We start from the raw sequence: 21,580 nt of genomic DNA on the forward strand, positions 1-21,580 counted from the left end.
ATAGAAACCTATCTAACACACACATGGGAGGCAGCATGCCAGATTCAATAGGTTTCTTTTAATTGGCAGAATTGTATGTGTGTCTTTTGTGAATCTCAGCAGGCTGTGCTCAGTTAGGTAAGTGATGGCACAGCAGCTATCTTTCTGCAGCCCACTTGGCCGACCAACTTGGTGAAACAATTTGGTGGGCACTGCTTTGGGCAACAGGAATGGCTAAAACATGGACATACACAACTGCTTTCTACACACCCACAAACCTGAAGCTGAAACCAACCTCACTTAGAACCAATTCACATGGGCAAAGAGCCCAAGAGAAGAGCAGCAAGGCACAACACTGTTCAGTAAAACAGACACCGCAAAGAATCAAAAAAGCATTGTAATTTTGCTTCATTTTCTTGATAGCAATGCATATATTAAACATCAAGATGTTCTGGAACATCACTTAAAGGCAAACGGTAACAGATTTAGGCAGCTGTGATTATTGCATCAATTTGGTAATTGGCAATAGCAACTCTAATCCAAAGGCAGGTGGCCATGTGTACATCCCAGTAACTATTTTATCCCATTGATTTCAATAATCTGCAAGTGGGACTAATATTCCCTGGAACAGAGCCCTTTAAGTACCAGAAAGTCTAGAAGAGCCTGGCTCCAACCATATCCTAGTACATGGAATATGGCTTGCTAGCGCACAACCTGTTGGCTTTTTTCCTCAAACTGACCCCCCCTCCAACCAGTCTTTTCAAAACCAATGGCAGATGAAGAATGCAATCTTGTTCTCATAGTTACAGAGCAAAAGCCAGTTGTTCAGATATTATTATTACATTTATACCCTGCCTTTTCATGATAGAAACCCAAGGTGGCTTACATGTGGTTCTCAGGCGGTCTCCCAACCAGGCACTGACCAGACCTGACCCTGCTTAACTTCAGCAGGGAGCTGGCCTCATGTGCCTTCAGACCATAACCTGGGATAGCAGTTAAAACTTTTGAAAGCAAAGTACAGAATGTTCCTGCTATGTAACTTTTAGCCCCACACCTCAGCTCTCCCCATGCCACACAATAGCAGATCTGGCCAACTACACTGCACTCTCTCACACACACATACTCAAAAATTATCCTTAAAACAAAAATGCAGAGTAGTAGAAAGAGTGCATATGAAGTCAATGAATGAAAGCAAGCCAAAGAATTGGTGTTTCCATAGTACTCTATGGTCTCCTATAAGCGTCCGCATGTTGCTAGACTCCAGCTTCCATCAGCCACAGGGAGCACAGCCAATGTGAGGGATGATGGACTCCAAAACATCTGGAGGGCCATAGGTTTCCCCATCCCTGCTCTAGAACACCTTACTAGGATATTCTGCAGCAGCTGGAGGATCAGTGTGTGTAAAGGCACAAGGTTTGTGGAGACCAATGGATGCACATGAATTCCCATCTAAAATGGTAACAAGATCATATGCTTTTGAAAACCCCAGCTTTCCAATGGACCAATGAAGATGCCCAGTCCAACACTGGCTTGTGTTTTTTCCACCGTTCCTCTCTTCCAGCTGATGTGTGCAAGAACTAAACAAGACTTGGAGTTCAAGGGGCAAATGCTGCAGAGGAGGACACTGGCACAAACACATTACTAAAATAACTAGGAATGTAGGCCTCCCTTTCCCGTTTTCTTTTCTATATGGGAAATTCCCTCTCCTTTGAAAGCCTCTTCCCTCCTAAGGAAATGCACTCCAGACAATTCTGGTACCAGTAGTTTGTTTCCCTGTAAAGATTTAAGGTAAAATTAGGTTTGGCATTTGGCCAATTCTACCATGGTTTTGACCAATAATTTGTGCCTTTGTGCCAGCTGTCAGTCACACTATGGCAAAAGCTGAATTGAGAAGATGTTCGCCTCCAGAGTGGCTCACTGTAAAATATGTTCTATTCTCCTTGGCAAAAGTATACTGGGGGTGTTTGGAAGAAAGATGACCTTCAAGAGGTGCAGGTTCTTTGAGAAACTGTAATGGGATGGAATACCCTAATTCTGGATGAAAGGACATTTTTCTAGCATCTGAACATGGTCACATCAATTCTGTGATGGCTCCCAATTGTTGCATAGTCACGGCTGGGGTTAAGATTATCCAGCCTTGATTTTGTACGCTAAATCAATTATTTCAAGCCAGTGAGCTCAGCAAGAAATTGATTCAGATTCTTAGCTTAGTATACTGCAGGTGAGGCTTTGTCAGTAGGACATCCTTGTAGCCAACCATGAAAGATTACGATGACTTCTACTACAGAGCCTCATCTAGTCACTTTCATTCACTTACCCCAATTTGCACAAAATAAAGCTATTTCAAATTCTACAAAATCAATCATGCCAATTAAGTACATGCATAATATTTTTAGAAAACATACATACTGTATTGATTTTACTAATTTATTCCAAGTTGAGATTTTACTTAACACTCTCCAGGTATAAAAGTTGAGTTCCTAAGGCTGCAATCCTATGCATATTTATTTTGGGGTAAAGTCCTACTGATTGCAGCGAGGCTATTTCTGAGTAAACATGCATAGCACTGTTGGTGTTGATACCGGCAGTTGTCTCTACTTGGGGCAAAAAGAAACGACTACATGGAACCAAACTCAAAAACCTAATAAGCTCCACTTGATCCCCAAGCTGAACAAGCTTCCTATTTTTGTGTTGCCTGTCTGAGACTTCAAAAGCCTATAAAGCAACTATAAGGCCACAATGTATGCCTGCCATGTTGTGTTGGGTTTGGTGGGTTGCAAACAGTACAGGCCTGGATTATATAAGCAAATGGGAGACTCTGGCCTGATTTCCCATCTCATCATGTATTGCATCATGAGCTGGAATGCAAGACTGGTTAGGTTTTGACACTTCTCTCATCAAGTGTGGAAACCCCCCCCCCAAAAAAAACGGGTTTGTTTCAAGGGGAATTGGGTATTTAAGAGAAATTTCATCTCTGGACTTCCAAAGGAAATCTTTTTATACTGTAATTTAAAGCTCACCAAAATTTGGCCCACTAGACCAGGCCTACTGTAACAGAGCTCAGGCATATTGTGGCCTGCAAGGTTCTTAGACAACCCTTTTTTTGCTATCCAAGGCAGACAGCAAGAAGTAATGCCATATCAAAGCCCTACTGGGCTGCCATAGGCACTGGGTGGTATGCATTTCAGGATGGTGGGATGAAAGTTCTATGGACTGCCTTCAAGTCGATCCTGACTTATGGCAACCCTGTGAATAGGGTTTTCATGGTAAGCGGTATTCAGAGGGGGTTGACCATTGCCTTCCTCTGAGGCTAAGAGGCAGTGACTAGCCCAAGGTCACCCAGTGAGATTCATGGCTGTGTGGGGATTTGAACCCTGGTCTCCCATGTCATAGTCAAACACTCTACCCACTACACCACACTGGCTTGCAAAAGTTCTATAGGCCTGCTATTTTTTTAAAAAAATCTGGCTGTCAGTTGCATACCTAGAAGAATGCTATACAACTGAAATTTTAATATGTATGATGCAACTCATTTGGACACAGCTTCTAGCACAGATTTTGAGGTTCCCCAGTGCAAAATGCTACCGGTTTTGCTGAGGAAGTCCCCGGGCAAGTCAGATACGTATTGCATATATTACACGTGGATGCTGCTCATTCCTGCAAGTTGATCAAGGCAACGTTTTAGCCTCACAACAAGCCTGTGGGAGCAGATTAAGCCAAGAAAGAGTGACTTGGCTGAAGAGGTTTCCCATATCTAAGCCCAACACTCTGGTCACTGCACTACACCACCGCTGGTTTTTGGCAGGTTTCCAGCTTATGTAGCCCCACTGTATATCCACAAATCCAATCTTCCAAGTTTCCTTGGGAATAGTAAAAAAAAGTTGGTGGAGTTAAGAAACTGGCCATCTGCATGGAACACAGCAACTCATGTTCTCCCTAGTTTTCTGGGTCAGTTTCCTAAGTGCAGACACAATCATTTCATTTCTGCTCTCTGGAGTACAGACGCCTAACCACAAACCTGGCTGGATTATATGGACGAGGACTGGATGGAGTGACAAAGCAGAGAGAAACTGAACCTATAACCCTAGTTCAGAAGTGACTCTAAAGGGAAATATCACAGCAGCACAGGCAGGGAGAGACAGCATCCCTTATGGCCTCTTCTCTAGCTGACCGTGTTTGACTCTCCAGCTCCAGCTACAGCTGCAGTCAGGGGCAAGAGTGCATTGAAGCTCAATGCCCGAATCAGGGACCTCCATGTCACAGCGAACAGGTTGGCCTTCCTTGGTGAAAAAACTGAAAGCAGAGGCTGGTATCTGAAAGCAAAACACAAAAGAAATTGAAGTAGCCCAAGCCTGCAGCAGTCGCACAAGAGGGGCAACCCCACTTACAGACTTTCTAGTTGACAGAGGAAGAAGTGAAGTCATATCGCATGCATTAAAGGGAGAAAGGAACATGGCAGAAAATTAATTGTGCACATATTCCTGGGTATAGTAACGCAAAGAGGCCACAGAGGACTTAAATGTCATTCCCAAGTAGCCTCATTTTACAGCAGAGAAGTAGACAAGTCCACCAGGGCAGCACTCACCTGGCCACTGATTCCAATTGCAACATCTCCCACCTTGGCCCCGTGGAATTCTCGGATGTGGAGACTCTCCCCGCTAAGCAAGCGGATCTCAATTTTCACTCCTGAGAAATGAAAATTGTTGTGAGAACAACTGACAAGACCTGGGAGGCAGAGGGAGGGCCTCTCAACTCAGGTAGAGGATATTTCCAGTGTAGGCCCAGGTGCTCTCCAAGGAAGAAAGAATGGAGTATGGAAGTGCAGTCTGCATCTGCAGAAGGGAGGCAACCAAGCAAACAAGTGGCCTCAATTGCAGCTCTTCTTTGCTAGTAGCTGGACAGAGGGCCTATGTGGCAGTTCCTACATGGGGATGCCCACAATTAGAATAAGACACAGAACAAAGCTAAAGGGACAGGGTTTGATGACAAGAATAAAAGAGCAACAGAAGGTTACAACAGAACCTCTGTGTGTGTGTGTAAACAGAGAGAGAGAGAGAGAGAGAGATACACACATTTATCTGCCAGCAAAGGATATCACTCTATATATCTGACAAATAAGTCTCTAGTCCATGGAAGGTCTTGAGTAACAAGCCCACTTCCCCAAAATATTGGATTATTTTACGGCAAGGAAAGTGCACTGGAAAGTGTGGGATTGCCCTTGGTTTGACCCAATGTCATCTAGCCTTTCCGCAAACAAATTCAGTATGAATGCTCATTAAACAGCCGAGTTATCTAATGACCCTGCAAACCAATCAGGATGGATGCTCAATAAACAGGTCGGCTGGAATTGCCCCATGTCTTTAAAGGGCCAGAAGACTCTTTGTTGCTTAAACTTCCCATGGAGATGTCATCTAAGCCCCTTTCAGAAACATGAGAATGCCGACTTGTAGAAAAGCCAACAACATACTGGTACTAGATGTAAAATGTATTTTGCTTCCAATCCTAGTTTTCATTATTCTGTTAAAAATGATTACACCACTCAATTAGCAATTAACAATTAATGTAGCAATGAAGCACACCACAAAATGAACAGATTAATGCCATAAGCATTACATTTGACAAGCAAATGCAAAGGCAGCCATTTTATCTGGCTTGTTTACTATCCCACGCGCAGAGAACAGACCCTACCATCAAAGTAGGTAGGCATAGCTGTATGTCTACTGCGATGTAGCCAGCTGTTCCAGCTGTTGCTCTGCCCATCTGTTTGGCTGTTCCATGAATGCACTCCAGAACTCATAGTGTCCTTTAGGCTGTGAGACATTTTCAGTGAGCCCTAAAGAAGCACAAAACAAGAGCAATTCCATTTTCCTGCAGGCACACAAAATGACTATCAGGTATAAAGTATCCAATGCCCCCAAGACAGAGGGTCGCACCTTTGTTTTAGGTAACCCTTGTCCCCAACATCTGCCAAGGACTGCAAACCTGGACAAGGCATGGCATTTCACACTTCTCTCACTACTGGAATATTCTGAAGGGGACAAAGATGCCTGCCAATATTTTCGCCAACTACAATATTGTGGCAGGTTATTGCCACATATGGAAGTCAGGAAGCCAGACATGAAGAGGGATCAGGAGGGCTTGTGCACAAAACCCTGAGATAACAACCCCTTAACCTGCTTCAAACCCAGAGTTGCTTACAGAATCAAAGGATAAAATGAGAAGACAGTGAACAATCCTAGAGAAGATTCCCACTCTTCTATAGGACGCTCAGAAGAGCTGTGCTGGATCAGACTGAAGGCCCATCTGGCCCCACATTCTGTTCACACAGTGGCCAGCCAGGTGCCTACGGGAAGATCATAAGCAGGACCTGAGAGCCCTGGGTGTGCACCAGGAGGATGCGCACTCCTGCCAATATCTTCCCAGGCTCCAGATGACACTGCGCTCCCAGTTTTGCCCATGCTGCTGCTGTTGGAGAAGACCTGAGCAGCCAGTGCCTATCGTGGTGGTCACTACACATGACAGTTGCCTACTGTCCGTGGCAGTGCTCACCTCCATGCCTGAGCAGGTGTTCTTGTGGGGTGTCTGAGGGATGTTTAAGGCCTAGAACTTTGTCTCTTGTCATCACTATTTGCCTGAGTTCCTCTGACTCCCTTCCTGAGGTTAGTTGGGGCACAGAGATCTGCTCTATATTTTCCGCTATGAATACAGATGCAAAGAATTCATTTAGCTTCTCTGAAATCTCCTTTTCCTCTTTTAGCACACCTTTGACTCCCTTGTTGTCCAAAGGCCAAACCACTTCCTTAGTTGGTCTCCTGCTTTTAATTTAAATAATTTTTTTGTTGGTGGTTTTTATGTTTCTAATGATGTGCTCCTTGAAAACTTTTTTTTTATCCCTTATTTTCTGTCTACATTTCTTTTTGTCGATGTTCTTTCTGTTCTCTTCCTTGATGAGTGGAGTTTCCAGTTTCCTTGAGAAGCATAAGGGCCTTGGAATGACCCAAAATGGGACTGAGAGGACAAGACTGAGGCTGGAAAGAGATGCTTTGAATGACGCATGGCTGACATTAAAACAGCAGTTCTGTGCCTCCTCATCTTCCCTTCTCAAGTTACAGGAAGCCAGATTTCAGCTGAACATCAGGAAAAATGTCCTAACTGTTAGAGCAGTACAACCATGGAACCAATTACCTAGGGAGGTGGTGGGCTCTCCAACACTGGAGGCCTTCAAGAGGCACCCATTGAGTATGCTTTTGGTTGGATTCCTGCACTGAGCAAGGGGTTGGACTTGATGGCCTTATAGGCCCTTTCCAACTCTACTATTCTAGGATTGTCCAGTGAATGTCTACTAATTCTTGTGCACACTATTGGACACCCTTGTGCTGAGTTTCCCTGCCCATCACAGCCAATGTAGTGTGTGTGTGTGGGGGGGTAAATTGGGAGCAGGATGTGTCATATCATACATTTTTGTATCACAAAACATTAATGAGAGAAGGTGGAGACTCAGGGCTGCTTGTGTTTGGTGGCAGACGTGCATCTTCTTTAATGTCTCGTTCAGGATTAAAATGACCAGGATTTCCTTCTTGGTGTAGGCAGGACACACCAACCTCTGGATCAAGCTTGTGTAAAAGCAGCATAAATGCAAGATGAAACAATAAGCAAACCACATGTACTAAAAGGTTTTCACAGGTCAGAGGCAGGAGATGTTTCTGGGATCTCTAACATTTGGTGAAAGGCCCTCAGCATATGGCTCCCTCCTGCCCCACCAAAGTAGCAACCGCCTACACTCCTGTACTTGCCTTCTCACTGGTGTCTGAGGGGAGGGCACTGTCCAGGCTGAGACATGAGAGCATTTGCTCCTGCTGCTCCAGAGAGAAGGGCTGAGAGAGGCTGTTCAGAATCAGCTCTGTGGGAAAGAAAACAGACTAGAATGGAAACAGGGCCCAAAAGATCATCCCAAACCCAACCCTCCTCCACCAGCGAGTTCTAGATTTTTTCCCCCCAGTGGCAAATGGGATCAAGTTGCATAGCTCTGTCAAACTTTTTAAAGAAAAACATTTACATAATTTTAGTACAAATTTGCCAACTAATAAATACAGTTTTAAACAAATCACATGTATATTTTTGTCTCATTCCCTAACCTCCATCTTCAGCACTGCCTTACTCATTTCAAATCCTCCTTAAACGTTCCACCCACTAATATCTAGCTATCAGCATATTATGCCTTTCCTCGTTTACACAGCACTTCAACCCATAAACATGCATCGCAAAATTTGGGCGTGGGGGAAAATCCACTCTTTTATTCCTATTAAATCCTATTTGAACAAGATGGCTAACTAGCCACTTGCACTTAACTTACTATGTAAAACAATCAGGGTGAAAAAGGAATTCCCAAGGTGACTGTTTCTAGCTTCATGCAAAGCAGCAAAATTCACTTTGTCTAAACCAGTGGTTTTCAACAGCTTTCCACATTCAACGGACCTTTCCCCACAAACTCTTCTGCCAAGAAGCTCCGGCATCTTGCAGAGGACTCGGGGGTGTGTTCTAGGACAGTCTTCCCCTACCTAGCACCCTCCAGACATTTTGGACTCCATCTCCCACCACCTCTGATCAATGGCCATGATGGCTGGGGCTGATGGAGTTGGAATCCAACATCTGGGAGACACAAGATAGGACATCCTTAAGGTGGGGCACAGGCCCACTTGTTGGGCCCATTTGTTTCCCTGCTCAGACTGAAGATGTGGCTGTCCTAGAATGCAATGAACCCTTCCCTGTGGCTGTGTGTTGCACAGGTTGGTAGCAGTAGGCAACCTGTTTTTAAGGGGAATTTGTCTGCTGTGATTGGGCTTCTCACTGAGCAACCTCTGATAATTTTTAAAGAAATCTCAGGAGCACAGTTTGAAAACCACCATCCTAAACCACAGCTGAATCCTGCTGCTTTGCTCCCCAGGAGTACCACATTCTCTTTCTTGATCAGCAAAAGGAGAACGCTAGTTTGGTGTGTAACCCAGTTCTAGCCACCGTTCCCCACTGCTTTCACCCTGCCTCAGGTCGAAGTGACCCCGCTTGCCTTCGCCTTGGCAGTCCTGTGGAGCTCCATTTCCCAATCCTGTCTTGACATTTTTTTCTCTTTACAAAACCAGGATGTTGAGATAGTCACAAGCATTAAGCAGCTCCCAGCAAGGATCAGAGAAATACATGAATGTCTATCACTACCTGTTAGGCATAAGAACCAGGAATGTATCCTTCATGTTCAAAGGCAGGGGATGCTGGGTTAAATGGGCTTACAATTCAGGGCCAAATTTGGAGCAAAGTAGTCAATATTTTTTATATATTTATTTCAAATCTATATCCCACCTTTCAGGGATATAAATCCTACCAAAGTAGCTTACAAGCAATATCCAATCATATATTTTTTAAAAAAAATACAAAAAAAATTATCGAACACACATCAAAACCCTTCCCACATGATGATGTTAGATCAACCAGTAATGGTGAGTATTGAGAAGATAGTCCAACTGGAGAAGATCCTAAGGTCATCTTCACCTGCCTCTCTCCCTCCCCCCCCCATCCTTCCCAAAGAGCAGTTGATGGTAGATTACTCTGTTTTTTTGCAGAAGCGTGGAAGATGCTGGCATTCCTAAATCTCAATCCCGGTTAAAAAAAAAACAAACTTGAATAAAGACAGAGATGAGGAGCAAGAAGATCAATTCAAAGTTCTTAGGGTGGCTCCTGCACTGTTCCTGTGGCTACCTTGGAAAAATCTTTGCCTCTGGTCGCTATGCACTACTACAAAATCTTCATACTTCTCAAAGCTCTTGAAATTCTTGGATTTTGAAACATTTTTGTTCTACGTCTTTGTCTCCATGTCTCTTTCCTTTAAAGGTGCAAATGCCAACCACAGCAAGAGTGGGGTACAGGATCTGGTCAGTGGGCAGGATCCTTAACTCTCCCACCCCCAGTGGTTTACTTTGAGATGGGTTTTGACAGGGATGAGCTCTACGCAGGAGGTCTGACTGGGAACCCCCAAATGGAACCAGTCTCAGCAGAGCTTGCATTTGGCACCAAACTGAAAAGGTGCAGAATGCAATAGGGAGCGGGGGGTTGGACTCAATGGCCTTAGAGGCCCCTTCCAACTCTACTATCCCATGATTCTATAATACCCAACTCTATCACTCTGAACAATCCAATTTAGGAGACGCAGTGCTGGGGCTGAAATGATGTCTGGAGGCAGTAATGGGCTGGATGGAGGCCAATAAATTGAAGCTGAATCCAGATGAGACGGAGGTGCTGTGGGAAGGCTGTTCCCAAGTCCAGGATTTGACAGGATGTTCCACCAAAGAGCTGCACTCCCCTTTGTAGGAGTAGATTTGTAGCCTGGCCACTAAAAGCCCAAGTGGCTTGAGAGGCTAGGAATACCTGTTCTCAGCTATGGCTGCTTCACCAGCCACAGTCTTTCATGGGCAGGGACAGCCAATCTATAGTTATCCATGCTCTGGTAACTTTCAGATTGGACTATTGTAGTGCAATCTACATGGGTGGCCCTTGAAAACAGTCCAGAAGTTGCAACTTGTGCAAAATGCAGTTGCCTGGGTGCTAGTGGGTACAACTGGCCACTCACATATAACACCTTTTTTGAAACCATTACACTGGTTGCCCATTATCTTCTGGGCTCACTTTAAGGTACTTTTGATGACATTTAAAGCCATAACCAGCTTGGGCCTTGCCTTCTCCCATACCAACCACTTGTACTTTAGCATCAGCAGAAGCAGTCCTTTTGGTGGGCCATGCAGCCACTGAGATCTGTGGCACGGGAGGGTCCATGGGAGGGCTTTCTCTGCAGCCACTCCATGCCTGTGGAATGAGCTCCCCTCTGAAGTGTCCCTCACCTCAACCCTGCTTTCCTTTTGTTGAGAGGTGAACAGGCAGCCTTTGGGGGAGGGTGAGATGCAATGGATGCATTGGGTATTGGGAAGGGGAGGGTTTTGCTGCTGCCGCCTTGCACTTTTTATAGTTTTGTGGATTTTTATGGAGATTTATGTTATTGTTGTATTATCTTTTTAGCCTTTAGATTGTATATATGATTTTAATGTTTTCTGTATTTTCTGCCCTGGAACTTTCAGGACAATAAATATTCTTAATAAATAAATAAAAACCAACACCTTATGAAGACAACCTGAAGCTCAGAGTATGAGCTGCACTGAACAATTGTGAAGCAGAGAGAAGGGATTTCAAATGGAAAAGTGGCAGGAAGGTGCTGATCTCTTCTCCAGCCGCATCCCTCTAAGCTTGGAATCCAAGACCAGGTATAAGCACATCTGGAAGGAAAATGGCAAACGGAGGAAGGATTCGGCATCCCCTCCCCACTGCTGCTTCCCTGCTTGAAAATGCATCCCAACTCTCTGCTGCTGCTTTTCACTGCAGTTTTGTGCCATTTTTGTTCTGAGCCATAGGCCTGCAGCCACAACATATACTTTTTACCCACGTAAAGAAGCCTGATGCTTCTTAGGTGCAAGACTGAGGCTGGATTCTACCTCCACAAAGTTCACACCATCAAGAACTTTGGTTGCTTTTAAAATCCCAGCACCCTCCATCTCCATCATGGAAGCCTATTTAGTGTTTTGGGTTGGTTGGTTTTTTACGCCACAACGTCCCATCATGCCCATTCTTCCTTCTATTCTGCTACAATCACTGGGGCAGAGGGTAGATCAGTGTTATGTGTAGACAGTTGTTCCATCCTCCCTTTTTAGCTTTTGAAGTCATATTCATACACACACCCCTTGTTTGAGCCTTCATCCAGTCAGTAGGAAGCAGATAGTAATGCCCCAAAGAGACAAGCCTTCAACTAAAGGGCTTGATGGATGGGAGGCCAGATAGTAAGATGACAGCATTAGGCACATTTTCAAACAGAAAGACAAGAAAACCAAAGTGTGGCTCCATCATTACCAAACTCCAGTTGCTGAAGCTCATGTTCAAAGGAGGTGGTTCCCCAGTCTGTCAAGCTGCCCCTCTTGGTGCTGAGGGGAGCCAAGGAGGATGGCTGCAGAGCGTCACACAGCCGCATTAATTCCTTGCATGTGCTTGGATGGATGAACTGGACCCTCTCCGTCGGACCCTGGCAGGGAAGGGGTGGGGTGCGGCTTCTGGTCAACAGCGACAAGCTACCAGGAGGCTCAAATATTGACAATGGTGGTTCTGGGAGACTAGTTTCTTGTGCCAACTGGAGGCTTCGGGGTTCTCTGTATTCTCCTCTCCAGGGACTCTTCAGGCCTCCCACTACAAAGCAAAAGGACAAGGGGGAAGTGTTACATAGCAAGCAAGAAAGAGGAGCATTTGCTTGAGGCAAAACACCCCAGCGCATTTCAAGACATAAACCCAGATATATTCTGTCCCAGGTATCAGCCATTTTAAGTGAAGGAAAAGTACATCTTTATGGGATGATCGGTGCAAAACTCCAGCTCACCAGGCCTCTCTATCTGGCCCTTGGACCTCACCCCAGGCCTCACCTCCTGTCCTCACACCACACCCCTCACTAGCCCCTTTTCATACCCCGAGTGTCTTTGCCTGCCGGGAATGTGCCCGTGAACTCTCATCATGCCTCTTGCTTGCCTGGACGGAGGACAGAGAGGGGTATGTGTATGTAGAAACTAGCCCTACAGCACAAAGCTAACATTTATATTCATTGCTCCACCCACTTTTGCTTCTGGCCCCACCCACCACTGGCACATGGCCCTCAGCAGGCTGCCCAGGAGGAAGTGAAAAGGTTCCCTATGCCCACTTTATCCCATGCCTTGGACAGGGGAATCTTACCCACATTTCCTTCTAAATATTGGCCAACAATGGTGGTGTTTGGACGTAACGCTAAGCCACAAAGTATGGCTTCTTTTACCATATTGCGCATGCAGCTCAGAGTGCTCCTGTTTTGCTTTGAGTGCTCCTTATTTTATAGTTTATCTTGTGGAAGGGCTCAGCATAGGTAATGGCCCATTTACTGTTCAAAGAATCAAAAGGATGACTGAAACGCCTCAGAGGATACAAAAATTGTGCAAATTGTCCAGGCTGAACATTCTGAATTATGAATACATTCTCTCCCCCAGTTCCCAAATAATACTAACATCTGCAACACCTTCTGTGTCACAGGCTATGCAAAATTCTGCACAGTCTAGAAACAGCCGTTGCTACAGCCACCATTGGCCTCAATCCAGAGAAGCATTGGGGGGGGGCAGGGGAACATGGGAAGCTGTCTTAGCCTAAGTCAGAATTGGTCCTCTGTCTCAATGTAGGGCTCCTCCAGACAACCTGTTTACTGAGCATCCATCCTGATCTGCTTGCACAAAGCTTACGCTGAGGTTAGATTATATCCAGTCTTAGTGAGCATTTATTCCAGTTTGTTTGCAGGCACATTATGGGATGATGCTTGCAGGATGTTTATACATCTTCCCATTAATCATTCATTAATCCCTCATTTTTTTCAACGCAGTTCTCCACCACTTTCCTAACTAGGACTGTGCACAGACACCCCATCTGCCCCATAGATCTAATGGGGGGGGGAAGAATCAGGCCGACCCACCTGGAATTGACCTGGGTACCACCCAACCTCGCTCAGAGCCACTCCCAAATAAGTTGGGGGGCAGGGCTCATGTGTAATTAGGGTAAGAAAAAAATCCTAATTAAATATAAAGTGTGCCGGGGAAAGGATATATTGCATCTCCTCCCCCCCCCACAACGAAAAATGGGGATCAATTTATCCTTTGCAATGCTGTTTTGCAATACAACATCCCCCAGGATCACCCCCCCACACTTTGCAAAACAGCATTGTGAAGGAGGGATTGATCGGGGGGGGGCTGTTTCGCAAAGAGCTGTCCTGCAGGAAAGGCCCTTACAAACCAGCACCCACACAACCAGAGGATCACTGCCTCTGCTCATCAGGCAGGAAGGAGAGTCATGGCTGCCAGGTCTTCCTGCCTGATACCCCATCCCCTGACAGCCCCAGGTTGCTCTGGGGCATCAAATCCGACCCATACTGATCCATGGCTGTTGGAAGCCATCTCAGCCAAGGCCTGAAAATGTCCAGATGTGCCCAATTTGGCTCAGGCCTCGGCTGAATCTGGTGCACAGCCCTATTCCTAAGTGTTTTTTTTTTTTTAAACAGATTTTTTGAAAAAAGTGGATTTATTGTGCTAGGGCGATAGGTCACTTTCATCCACTTTAATTGAGCAAACACAAATTTCCCACTATCCATTTAAATCTCTCCCACAAAATACTGACAGTTTGGCGGCATCCATTCTCTACACCAGAGGTAGAGAACCACCCAGCTGTGGGCCTGGTTTGGCCTGCGGGCCATAGCCTCCCATCCTGGCCCCCTTCCTCGAATGGGAGCTTTTTCTCCAAGTTGGACTGCTCTGCTGGGATGGTGGAAGAAATTTTCAGAAAGGGTGGCAGCTGGAGAGGGAGCTGTCAATCATTTGCTTTTAGGAACACAGTATCTATACCACTCAACACATAAAATGCCAGAGCGGTATACATTTTATAACTTGAAAGCACAGACAAAATAAAATACAGAGAAACAGTAACACATCTCCCAAGAGTACAGACAACATGGTTGAGTCACACTACAGGAAAAGACTGAATGAAAAAGAAGTTTGAAGCAAGGGTCTAAATCATAGCCACGTAGATACCTGCATATGCTGACAATAACTTGCTCCAGTCAGGATTCAGACTGCTACATTCTGCACTAGCTGCAGCTTAAAGGTAGCCCCACATAGAGTGTGTTAAAGGAATACATCTTCAAGGTTATAAATGCCTGGTTACTGTGGCTAAACTATTCCTGCCCAGGAATGGTCATAGCTGTTGTACCAGCTGAAGCTGGTAAAAGGCAATCATGTGAACAGACAGTCTTTTTAACCTGTCTCAAAAGAGCAACCTTCCCATCCATTACTTCACAAGCTTTGAAAACAGCAAAACCACCTAAATCCCAAATATTGAAAGTTGTCCATGATGCATTATGGTAGGGAATGGTATTTTGAGATACGATGTGCCGCCCTGGGCTCCTGCTGGGAGGAAGGGCGGGATATAAATCAAATAATAAATAAATAAAATAAAAATATAAAGCCAGTCTCTCTGCCATCAGCAGAAATACACGAAGCAGGGGTTGCACGATTGCGTTCATATGCATGACCTACAAAACACCATCAGTTACAGGTTCCTATTCTAGGGGCAGCAAAAAGCATATTGTTATGTGATCAAAGTGGGCATCCACCCTCACCAGCAGATGATGTCAGCACTGGGACACCCTGAACACCTTCACCCTCTTCAAAGTCACAGCACAAGAAATGGATCTTCAGTGCTGACATCCAAGTAGTCCTATCAAAGCCAACAGAGCAAGCCTTTGGTGGCGGCAACAGCAAGTAACATGTCACATGGTACCAAGCAGGTTTTTGCAAACAGTGAAGAGTTGGATTCTAGTTATCTGTCATTTGTTCAACAGCTGGAGGGCAGTCTCACCCTTTTCAAGTGCTGTGCAGGCTTTCATCCTCAGTTCTGCTGCAGAGGCCCGCTTTGCCGGCTCCTTCTCAAGGCCTGCCTTAATGAGATTGGCAGTGAATGGGTGACAGGAGGGTGGGATTTCTCTCAGTGGAGGTGGCTCTTTGGCTATCTGCAATACAGAAACACAAGAGGTGGGGAAACATTAGAGGCAAGAGGCAGCAGAGCAGGCAGAGTGGGCAGGGAGGTGGCCCGGTTAGATGACAAGGGCGTGAAAGGTGTACTAGAACAAGACTGCAAAGAAGCCTAATGAATTATTTGTCATCGGCAGCCCCAGAGGGAGGATGCAGCCCCAGCCCGCGATAAGTAGCTTGCCCTCTCCCCCTTTCTCCCTAGGGAGTTCTTTAAGGAAAGGCCCTTCTCAGTTAAACCAAAGTGCTTTGCTTTATTATTTATCAATCAATCTTGGCTTAGAAATATTTAAATTTAAAAAAGGTAAATGGCACAAGATGGGAATTTTAGCCTTAAGAATTTGGGTGCCTCTTGAACATATTCTGAGTGCTCAATGCATGCTCAATAGAAATATGGAAAGAAAGATGTGGAAATCCTAACCAACGAATTTTAATGTTGCGTATAGTAGGTTTTCTAGTTTTAAGGATGCATAAACAGTTGGCCACTCTCATGCACAAGTGTTGTAGTTCTGAGACTAAAGATTACTTTGTGCTTCTCCGTAACCCAAAATGCAGTCCCCATATATCCAATATATTTTGTTGCTCTGGTGTCATAACTGTTCTCTGAGTCTGTCTTCACTATGGAAGATGTTGGACAAATAACTACACTTGAGCCAGCTTTTTCAGGGAAGGAGTCTGAAGAACCGAGTCAGGCTGAGGTGACAGGAGATGAAAATCTAGGTCTTATCAACAAATTTAGAATTAAGAAATTACTGGGTTTGGATGTCATCCAGCTGAGAGCTCTGAGCATACTCAAATTTGACATCATTGGTCTTTTAACAAAAATATGCAACTTGTCTCTAAAAATTGGTCTTCATACCAGATGACTGGGAAGTAGGCATTGTATCACCATCTGTAAAAGAAGCATCAAGGGGGAGTTCCAGGAAATTACAGGGCAGTTATTTTAACAACTGTTTCAACTAAATTAGTAGAAGGCATTGTTGAAAAGAAAATGATTGACTGTGTGAAAGAACAAACCCTGCAGAAGAAGAATCAACGTGGCTTCTGCAAATGTATACTTGTTTCACTAATATTTTGGAGTTATTCACAAGTGTTAACAATCATTTGGCTACAGTGATCTGTTAGACATTGTATTCTTGGATTTCCAAAAAGCTTTTGACAAAGTCCCTCATCAAATGCTTCTGAGTAACATGACAGGAACTCTTATAGACTGATTAAAGAACAGAAAGTAGTTACAAGAGAGGAGAAATAAATGGATAGTTCTCACAATGGAAATATGTAGGACTTAGGGGCTCCAAAGAGTCAAATGCTTTTAAAGCTATTCAAAAATGATCTTGAGTCGGGGGTGAACAGTGACATGACCAAGTTCAAGGATGTCACCAAATTATTCAAGATGGCGCTCTGCTCCAAAAGCTCTCTTCAAATGGGATAAATGAGCAACAACAACAAAAGGCCAATCACGTTCTATGCAAGTGTAAAGCGATACAAATTCATAGAGGACAAAGCTATTTATATGGCTTCTAGCCATGATGGCCATGTTCTGCCTCCACTGTCAGCAGCAATATGCCTCTGAATATCAGTTGTTGGAAACTGCAGGAGGGAAGTGTTGAGCTCAGGTCGTGTTTGCAGGCTTCCCATAGATGTCTGGGTGGCCACTGTGGCAACAGAATGCTGTACCAGATGGCGCTTAGCCTGATCCAGTAGAGCTCTTCTTAGGATACACGGGGTGTGTGTGTCAAACTTCACATATATAGCATCTCAGCTGGCAGTGACTGACCAGGAAAGAGATCCTTGAGGTCATGGTGGATAGTTCTGTGAAAATGTTAAACCCAGTGTGACAGCTGTGAAAAGGCACACTACATGCTTGGGATTACTAAGAAAAAGATCAAAAATAAAACTGCCAAGATCATAATGCCTCATACAAATCTATGGTGCAGCCACACTAGGAATACTGGGTACTGATCTGATCATCCCCATCTCTAATAAAGAGATTTTAAAAGGTGAAGGAAAAAACAAAACAATCAGAAGATGCAAGGGAGTTCATCCCCTGAGTACCCTACCAATGTGGCCCACCTAAGCAAGCCAGTCCACCAGGCAGGATTTCCTCCTCACTTACTAACATGCGACTTACCTTGAGGCACAGAGGGTGATTGTAGTACTGGGTCCAAGGGTGACATCCATTCAACAGATGCAGCATCATACAGCAGCTGCTCCAGACGTCTGCCTTGGAGTCACAGCGCTTTCCCATCACCACTTCAGGAGCCAGGTGGGTCTCTGTACCAGGAACATAATCCCCTGGAAATGCAACGGGGGAGATCTGCTCTCTAAGGTCTTGGTTGGACCCGCTGCGCAGAAGCAACTGGGTACAGACAGTTCTTAAAGGTGAAAGAATAGCATATGCAGTTTGGACCCAAACAGAGACCCAGCGTAGTGTAGTAGACTTGGATTTAGTGCTGAAACTGGATTAGGCAGCAGCAGCGAGTGGGTGGAGAAGCTGAGCTCTAATCCCTGTTCATCTATGAAGCACTGGGGGGGCCTCAACCAAATCGCAATCTCTTGGCCTAATCTACTTTGCAAGTTTGTTGCAATGATAAAATGGTATAACTGCTCCAAGCTCCTTGGGGGGAGGAGTGGAATACAAATGGGGACAGATACAATAATGAGTAGAGCCCAGATCTGTATTCCAAAGACTCTACCAACTAAATATTTGCAAAGTCATCTCTCCTCCCATCTCATAAGCGGTCAGAAAAGTCAGCAGTGACTTTAATCAAGGCACTAATCAAGGTCCTCTTCTCTTAGTAGAGTCTTAAATGTTGTATATTATAGTGGGTTTTATGAGTTTAGCAATGTACTGTTAGATGTTGAATCTCTAATAAGTGTGCAATTTTTCTACTGCTGAGAGTGGCCGTGTTTGCATGTTATGCTAAGCCAAACTACGCCTTAACGCAAATATGCTGGCTCCTGAGGAGTTTGAGTGCTTTGCTCCTGCCCAGGTTTTCAGATCAGTGCAATGTGGCAGCTAAGCCACGGTTTGGCTTAGCATGTCATCCGAACCAGAGATCATGGCTAAGGTCTGTCCTCTTCAACCACAATCTGTAGCCACAGTTTGTCTTGTGGTTACAGGTCGTGGTTAAGGAGGATAGGCCTGAACCACGATCCCTGGATTGGACAATGCGATAAGCCAAACCTTGGCACAGCTGTTCTCCTGAGCTAACCTAAAATGCCCAGGAAGGAGGAAAGCAGCTGCAAGCTCCTCACTGGGGGCCGGCATGTTCACAGAGTCACTGGAAGCCATACTCTGGCTTCCTGCAAGGTGCAAACCAGGCCACTGTATTTGATTTCCTCGCGACTCTCAGTTCCATTTGATCCTTAGAGGTCATGCACAAACACTTCAAGCACAGACAATGAGAAAGGTGAAGACCTAGTTCGATAGGATGCCACTAGCATTGTGGAAAGCAGATTCATTGGAAGGCAAAAGCCCGTATCTAGAGAAGACCGTGAGCATTAAACCTGTAGTATAATGGGGTAACAAGGAATTAGTTTGTCCTGCTCAAAAGACCAAGAATCAAGTACATTGATTCTTTCAAAAAGAAGAGGACTGTACATTTATTGCTCTAACACTACAGCCGTTTCGGGCACTCAGGTGCGGTGGGTGGTGACATGCCCATACAGCCTGGCCAAACTGTAACTTGTCTTACAGGTTTGCCAAAGCAGAACTTGCCAAAGGACAGATGTATGCTCCACTGTACTGGGAGCACCTTGCATCAGGTTGCTCTGTTCCTTCAGTGGCCTTATGAGCAATTATGTGCATTCTATGCACTAGCAAACTGTGTCACAAGAGTAACTTAACAGCCGCGAGATACAGTACTACAAGCATTATGCATAGGGCTGAGTGAATGTTGCAATTCTATACTGTACAAACAGGAAAAAAGCACAGAATGGGTTCGTAGATGAAGAATCTCAAATCTCTCTGAGCTGGCGAATGGTTTAGCGACAGTTATGAATCAGGAAGGCCCCAATTCAAATCACACTTCTGCCATGAACTCACTCAGTGGCCTTAGCCAAGACACACAAATGCCTCTTCTATATTGTGGGGAGAAAATGGATCTACTTTATTTGTCATATGTTTTATGACAAGATAGGATAACGCAAGAGTTTTTCAGCAATTTGAAAAATATTGCATAAATGCTCAGAATGATTCTTTTTTTCTAGCTCTTATGGTTATGCTGATATGTTGGAAGTGTACAGATAATGCCTGTTGACAGCTCAGAAGCCAGACACATAGCAGAATAAGATTCCAGTGATTGGGAGGTGGGGGTTCAGTGCTCTTGCCCTTCTTAAGGCTAGCGAAACCAAAATAAAATTATTCAGAATAATTCAAGTTGCATAATTTATACAAGTTGCAGAATCTAGCTTTTTTGGCACAGAATATGGACTGTCTCTGCACAGAATGTATGGATTTATTTAGCATGGATGACACAGAGTCCCAATTATGCCTAGATATAATGGTGAGGAAAACAGAGTGGCATGCTGTGGTTGGGGATGGGGGTGGGTGGGATGGCATATCTCCCACAGGAGTGGCAAATAGGCAGGGTGGGCAGACAGCCACCCCCATGATATCTATTTTCAAGGCAGGCTAAGGGCATTTAAAAGCTAGTGTGAGAAGCAGATCAATCACCAGCCTCTTGTAGAAAGTGACAGAACTTACCTGTCATCAAATAGTTTCCCATGCCGTCTGGGTGAAGGTGAGCTGCATGACCAAAGTCACAGAGGACAGCATGGCTTCTGTCACCAGACAAGAGGATGTTGTCAGCTGGCAAGGAAAAGGTTGGAATGGTTTGCCTGCCATCAAGTCCCATGTAGTTCACAGTGACAACCAAGATCCAAACTTTGTGCAATGACAAGGCCTAGTTCTTCTCTTAGGTGATCAACTGGTGTCTCAGTTGCATCACTTTGGGCAACAGGCGGAAGCTCACCTGACTGAATGCTCCTGCATACAGCTCCCACCACAGCAGGAACCAGCAGAAGGCTAGGCAAGAACCCTTCTCCTTAACGTTTAGTTTTCTAGGTGGAGTGGGGGCTTTGCTGGGATGGCGGAGCATTCAGCCATGTGAATCTCCACCTCCAAATGAAAATGGTAAAGCCACAGACATATTGACAACCTCAGTAAGACCCATGCCAAAGTGTCTGCAAAACACTGCCCCCCACCCACCCTTTTGGGAGCTGCAAGAGTCAAATCCATTTTGGGGCAAACTGTCACTCAGGAGTCAGCTAACTAACAACGCACATACCTTTTACATCTCCGTGGAGAATGTTGTGAGCATGAAGGTACTCCAGGCCCTCCAGTGCTTGGCCCAGATAGTCAAGAGCTCGGTCTTCTGGCAAGTAACCACGTTGCTTAAGCAGCTGGCCAAGTGACCCACCTGCAAGGAAGAACTCCCAGGATTTACTATAATTCAACACGTTACCCTACTGAGGCTGCAAAAAACTAGGTCAAGAGGTTTTAAATGCCATCACGGTCAAGAAAAAAAAAGGATCAAAGGTCCTAAATTAAAATACAAATAAATGTACACACACACTGGGACATGCACAAAGAGCTTGTATAAGCAGGGGCAAACAGATTCATTCTCCCCCCCATCCTTCGATGAAATTTATCTGATGAGCAGAAGGGAGGGAGAGGATGAAACCTCTTCACTCATATCAGTGCAATAACTGGGCTGAACAGTGTCACTTCCGGCTTAGTTAAAAAAAAACATTAATACAGTAGCCAAATTGGGGGGGGATGCAGCCCAGAGGCTAGCCACCTCCACTTTAGAATAAAGGATCCATGTTTTGGAGGCTGGCAGCAGGGGGAGGTAGTAGGTATACTCAGTTTCTGAGCTGGAAGTGGGAGAGCATAACTCCTTCATAGGCCCTGGAGGCCATGTTGAGCT

General features: G+C 45.0%; 1 protein-coding gene across 3 annotated transcripts in view; it reads right to left on the minus strand.

Moving 5' to 3' along the window:
* Positions 1-358: 358 nt before the first annotated feature.
* MAP3K14 (mitogen-activated protein kinase kinase kinase 14) overlaps positions 359-21,580 on the minus strand; it is a 49,213-nt gene continuing 27,991 nt past the window's right edge. For all 3 annotated transcript variants that reach the window (XM_061592189.1, XM_061592190.1, XM_061592191.1), the window contains exons 8-16: positions 20,939-21,070; positions 20,356-20,460; positions 17,779-17,942; positions 15,478-15,628; positions 11,920-12,249; positions 7,773-7,879; positions 5,668-5,812; positions 4,565-4,665; positions 359-4,292 (exon numbers count right to left, since the gene is read on the minus strand). In XM_061592189.1, the coding sequence (XP_061448173.1) occupies positions 4,128-4,292; positions 4,565-4,665; positions 5,668-5,812; positions 7,773-7,879; positions 11,920-12,249; positions 15,478-15,628; positions 17,779-17,942; positions 20,356-20,460; positions 20,939-21,070 (1,400 nt within the window). In that variant the 3' untranslated portion in view covers positions 359-4,127. The remainder of the gene's footprint in view (positions 4,293-4,564; positions 4,666-5,667; positions 5,813-7,772; positions 7,880-11,919; positions 12,250-15,477; positions 15,629-17,778; positions 17,943-20,355; positions 20,461-20,938; positions 21,071-21,580) is intronic.

Source organism: Rhineura floridana, chromosome 11 (genome assembly GCF_030035675.1).
Source record: "Rhineura floridana isolate rRhiFlo1 chromosome 11, rRhiFlo1.hap2, whole genome shotgun sequence".
Taxonomy (NCBI): Eukaryota; Metazoa; Chordata; class Lepidosauria; order Squamata; family Rhineuridae; genus Rhineura; species Rhineura floridana.